Source organism: Megascapheus bottae, chromosome 25, assembly GCF_031878675.1.
Source record: "Megascapheus bottae isolate mThoBot1 chromosome 25, mThoBot2.hap1, whole genome shotgun sequence".
Lineage (NCBI taxonomy): Eukaryota > Metazoa > Chordata > Mammalia > Rodentia > Geomyidae > Megascapheus > Megascapheus bottae.
The window spans coordinates 22,923,705-22,928,360 of NC_143533.1; the positions used below are offsets into that span (position 1 = coordinate 22,923,705).

General features: G+C 58.2%; 1 protein-coding gene across 1 annotated transcript; it reads right to left on the bottom strand.

The window, feature by feature from the left end:
* Window positions 1-110: 110 nt before the first annotated feature.
* On the bottom strand, window positions 111-4,530 carry Zfyve19 (zinc finger FYVE-type containing 19). The gene is made up of 11 exons (XM_090318594.1): window positions 4,326-4,530; window positions 3,823-3,944; window positions 3,566-3,616; window positions 3,184-3,302; window positions 2,920-3,065; window positions 2,582-2,690; window positions 2,022-2,231; window positions 1,599-1,678; window positions 943-1,041; window positions 696-823; window positions 111-422 (listed from the first exon to the last, which is right to left on the bottom strand). Exons 1-11 carry the CDS (start codon window positions 4,377-4,379, stop codon window positions 344-346), a joined length of 1,197 nt encoding a protein of 398 aa, XP_090174720.1. The 5' UTR covers window positions 4,380-4,530; the 3' UTR covers window positions 111-343.
* Between the last annotated feature and the right edge of the window lie 126 nt (window positions 4,531-4,656).

Here is a 4,656-nt window from a genome sequence, read left to right on the forward strand (position 1 = left end):
TCTGATTCTTTTTGGTCTGGGCTGAGGACATGGCTCAAGTGGTAGAGCACCTGATTAGCAAGCATACGATCCTGAGTTCAGACTCCAGTGCCACGTGCAGAAAGCGTCCCCATTGTGTGTCTCACTTTCTTTCTGGGCTGCTTGGAGAAGGGCCGCTGCTTCTCCTTCCCTCTGACTTCTCCAGGCATCCCCCCAGTGGGACACTGAGCCTCAGGCAGTGGTGTGTCTGCGACCAGCAGTGCCTGGGTCCTCTGTTCCTGGATGCTGAGATTGGCCCCAGAGGTAGGAGCCTGGCCGTGTAGGCTGCCTGTATCCCTGCCTTCCCTGGAGGGCCAGGGTTTCCTCAGTTCTTGTGGCTGTTTCGTGGTGGGTGGTAGGCTGATATCTGGTGTTCTTTAAGTTCAGAAGTATCATGGCCCTCCCTGTGGAGCAAAGGGATGCAGGTCAAGAATCACAGGCAGGTGCCAGGAACGTGGCCTGGTGGTATAGTGCTGGTCTAGCATGCATGAAGCCCTGGCTTTGATTCTTCAGTACCAAGTACACAGAAAAAGCTGCAAGTGGCGCTGAGGCTCAAGTGGTCGAGTGCTAGCCACTCAGGGGCAGCTCCCAGGCCGAGTTTAATCCCATGACTGACCAAAAGAAAAAAAAAAGGATCACACAGGCAGACCTTGTGCCCTCCCAGAACACGAACGTACCGGAAGCATCGGGCACAGTAGAGGTCTCCATCGCAGCCAGAGCAGCGCAGCGTGGCATCCTCATTGCAGATGCAGCACCAGGGCAGTTCCTCTTCTTCACACTCAGGCCTGGGAGCCACAGCCTGGGCCTTCAGGAGCATGGGGAAGTGGGGAGATAAGTGCTCGTGGGAGCGGCCAGCCAGGCAGTGAGCCAGGCAGTGAGCCAGGCAGTGGGAAGCCTGGAGTATGTGTCTGGGGTTTTTCTCACCTCAGACTTTGCCAAGAAGTGTCTGGGCTGGGAGCAGGGAGCACGCTCCTCAGGGATGCTACAGCCACTTGCCTCATCCAGGGCAGCTTCTTCAGAGAGCTATGGACAGGTGAGACAGCGCTTACCACTCAGGGTCAGGCCAAGCTCCCTGTCCCAGGGTATCTGTGCTCTGGCTTCAGTCTCTCAGTTCCTCCTTTATCTTTTTCTTTCTCGTTCTTTCTCTCTCTCTCTTTCCTTTTGTTTTCTTTCTTGCCATGTGGCTTGAATTCAGAAACTGGGTGCTATTCCTGAGCTTTTCTGCTTAAGGCTAGTGCTCTACCACTTTGAGCACAGCTCCACTTCCGGCTTTTCGGGTGGTTAGTTGGACATGAGTCTCACGTACTTTCCTGCATGGGCTGTCTTTAGGCCACAACCCTCAGACCTCAGCCTCTTGAGTAGCTAGGATTAAGTGTGAACCTGCTCCCTGCCTTCTGGTTTACCTCTTGCCTGCAGCTGCTTACTCCCCATCTCAAGCGATCAAGGAACAGTAGGGTCCCAGCTAGAACAGGAGCTACACAATCACTGTCCATCTAGCCCCAGACTGGAAGCCAGGCAGAGGGGGCCAGCAGTGAGTCAGGGTCAGGACAAAGCATGAATGGTGCCTAAGCCAGGCCCACCTGCTTCATGACTCTCTGGATAGCAGTCTCCTCATCCTCTTCCTCATCACTGTTTGGGAGGTGACAGTCCTGCAGGGTCACTTGAATAGGGGAGAAGGGAATAAGAGGAGTGAGGGTGAGTGACTTAACCCAATGGCTGTCTCCAGAACTGGCCGATTTCCCAAGAGTGCTTGTCAGAGCTGAGAAGTCTCAGGACCCACTCTTACCAGACCTGGTTCCTCCCTGCCCCGCCCCTGCAGGCCAGGGCCACACCATCCCTGAAGCAACCCTGACGAGTACAGAGTAGCACCCCCTGCTCGGTCATGGTCATGGCTCACAGCTCTGGGAAGGCTGGACATGGGGACTCCCAGGGCCTGCCTCCGCCCTGGCAAGGATTGTGGCCTGGGCATCAGACACCAGGGAGTAGCTGGGCCCTCCTTTTACCTTTGTCAGGGTCCTGTCCCCGCAGCACAGCCAGCCGCTTGGCCAGGGCCAGGATGCGCTCCTGCCTGGTGTCCTCCTCCTGTAGCTCCACCGCGGCCTGGGCCAGCAGCCTGCTCTTCTCTTCCTCCAGGGACTGGCTGGCCTGCCCTTGGGAATTAGTACCCAGGTTCCCAGCAGCACCCTGGTCGAGGTCATTCTGGAGGGAGGCAGCTGGTAAGAGCAATGAAGTCAGGGAGGCAGAGGCATTCCAACATCCCACCCCAGACATCTCTTAACCGCACAATTCAGCACGGTCCCTGGTTTGAACCCAGAGTGCCAGAAGCAACCCCTAATTTGCGACAACTAAGAACTCTATACTTTTCTAAAAGTGCTCCAGAGTAAGAACTGGCTCTGGTTGAAAACCAATGCTCTGAAGCCTTCAGCCAAAAAATGGAACTGCCAGGCCTACACTAGTTCTCTCTGGAGTAAGTAAAAGGTACCTGTTTAATGGGGCCATTAAATAGAGGAGACAGGAGAGAGGGGCAGGGCACAACCCCTGAGGAGTGAAGTGCAGAGGTCACCTGGGTGTCCCTGTTCCAAGCTCTCATCGATAGCCACCTCGGCTGCCAGCTCTGTTAGCAGACCCTGTGTCTGCTCGGCCATAGTCCTGGTGTCTGGTGTCCAGTGTGTCTGTCGAGAGGAGGCTGCCTCAGTGGGAAGTAGGGGTGTGGGAAAGGCCACAACCAAAGTCCAGGGCAGCCTCGGTCAGGGTTGGATGCTGAGGAGTTCTCAAAGCCCGGGGAAAGGGATGAGTTCACGGCTCATACAACTGAGTGGATCTGGAAGTCCCAACGGCACTGGGAGGGGGGGTCCTGTGGCTGGCCTGGCCGTGGCGGAAGGCTTAGGCTGCAGCACTCACCGGCTTGGGGGCCTGAGATGGTGGAAGTCTGCCCTGCAGCGCAGCAAGCCGAGTCTCTATCTCCTGGATAGAAGGGGTGGATCCCTGAAGCTCATTCTTCAGTGCAGCCAGCCGTGCTTCTATCTCTGCCTGTGAGGGCACTGCCTCTATCATTGGTGTGGGGTGAGGACGAGGGAGACGCTTGTCAGGGTTAAGGAGTCTCAGTCCCAGGAACCCCAGACAATGTCTGAGGTCACCCCGCTTGACGGCCCATTTCCCACTCACTGGGCTTGTTCTCCTGGTGGAGCCGTGCGAGGCGCTCTGCAATGACTCTGTCTTCCTGGGTCAGTCCTGGGCTCCAGGAAGTCCTAGACTTCTGCTTGATTTCCAAGGCTGCCACACGCCTGGCAGGATATAAGATGGGGAGCAGGGGTTCTTAAGGTAGAAGGGAGGACAAAAGGCGCTAACTCCCGGTCCCTCATTCAAATAATTCTAGACAGTTTTCGGTGTCTGCTGCCCATGTGGGTGGTAAGCTGTTTCAGAGCCCAAGAGGTGGTTGGGCGTCTGGGAGTGGGTATACTTCTGGATCTAGAGAGGGAGGAGACGCCCACCTTGGCACCCTCGTCTGTTTCCCATTTCTATTTGTCTTTTCTTCTTCAGTACTTACTTTTTATAGTTCTGAGGGGGGGACCACTTGGAAGCATTGGTAGAAGACCCTCTATAGAGAAGAAATGTGGTGTCAGAAATCCTACTATAGTTTAGGAGTACAAGATCTGAGTGAGTTAAGATTTACACACACACACACACACACACAGAGTCTTGCTACCCCGCCAGCTAGTACCCCTCCTTTCCCCAAGCCTGCAAGGCGGTAGCTATTATGGCCACTGCCATGGCTAAACCGTTGCCTGTGCTGGACTCTCTCACCTGGTCAGGACCTCATGGCACTGCTTGCAGACTTTCTGTTGGGTGTTGCCAGCCCGAGGCACCACTGCACTGAAGCTCAGGCAGCCGGAGCAGAAGGCCCTGCCACAATTCTTACAGCCATACTACAAGAAACGTGAAGCAGGAAGGATCTCACCTGCCCCTGCAGGCGCCTCTCAGAGAAGACACTGAAGTTGAGTAGCTGCTGGGAGGAGGAGGAAGAGGACTGGGCCCCTAGGGTGCACGTTAACCTCCTGCAGCATGGGCAGGCTTTCTGCTGTCCTCAGGGCCCCGGCCTGCGGTGCAGAAGAGAGCCAGGGAAAGCCCGCCCCTCGGGCCCGCGCGAGGGCCTCCCCGCGTGCCGGGCGGCGAGCACGGTGGCTTCCACCCCCGACTCCGTCCCCGTCGTCTCACTGACCTCTGAGCTCTCCCACCGGGCTCTGCTGGTCCTGGCCGGCCTGCGCCCTGGGGCTCCGCGGCCTCCCCCCGCGGGGGGCCCCACTCACCTCCTTCTTGAAGAGGGTGAACCTGACAGCGCAGCCGTAGCACCGGCGCTCCATGGCGGCCCCCGGAGCCGCTGGGCTCGCCGGGCTGCTGCAGGCCGGCGGGGTCCCGGCCCGTGGGCCCCTCGCCCAGCCCCGCGGCCCGCCCGGCACACTCCCACTCCGGAGCTTCCGCGGCGGCGCGGGCGCGGGGCCTGCCGGGAGTCGTAGTTCCTTTCCGGCGGCGAGCGGCGGCGGAATCGCTCAACCTGGACCCGGAAGACGGCAAGTCCCAACGGGCCAAGCGCGGATGGGCGGGCTGGGAGCCGGAAGTGCCGCGCCGCGCGGAGGCTCC

Coding starts and splice junctions, on each gene's coding strand:
- Zfyve19 (XM_090318594.1), bottom strand. CDS start 4,379: ATGGAGCGCCGGTGCTACGGCTGCGCTGTCAGGTTCACCCTCTTCAAG. Junction 3,303..3,565: donor CCCCCTCAGAACTATAAAAA/GTAAGTACTGAA, acceptor ATATCCTGCCAG/GCGTGTGGCAGCCTTGGAAA. Junction 2,232..2,581: donor CTTGGAACAGGGACACCCAG/GTGACCTCTGCA, acceptor TGCTCTTACCAG/CTGCCTCCCTCCAGAATGAC.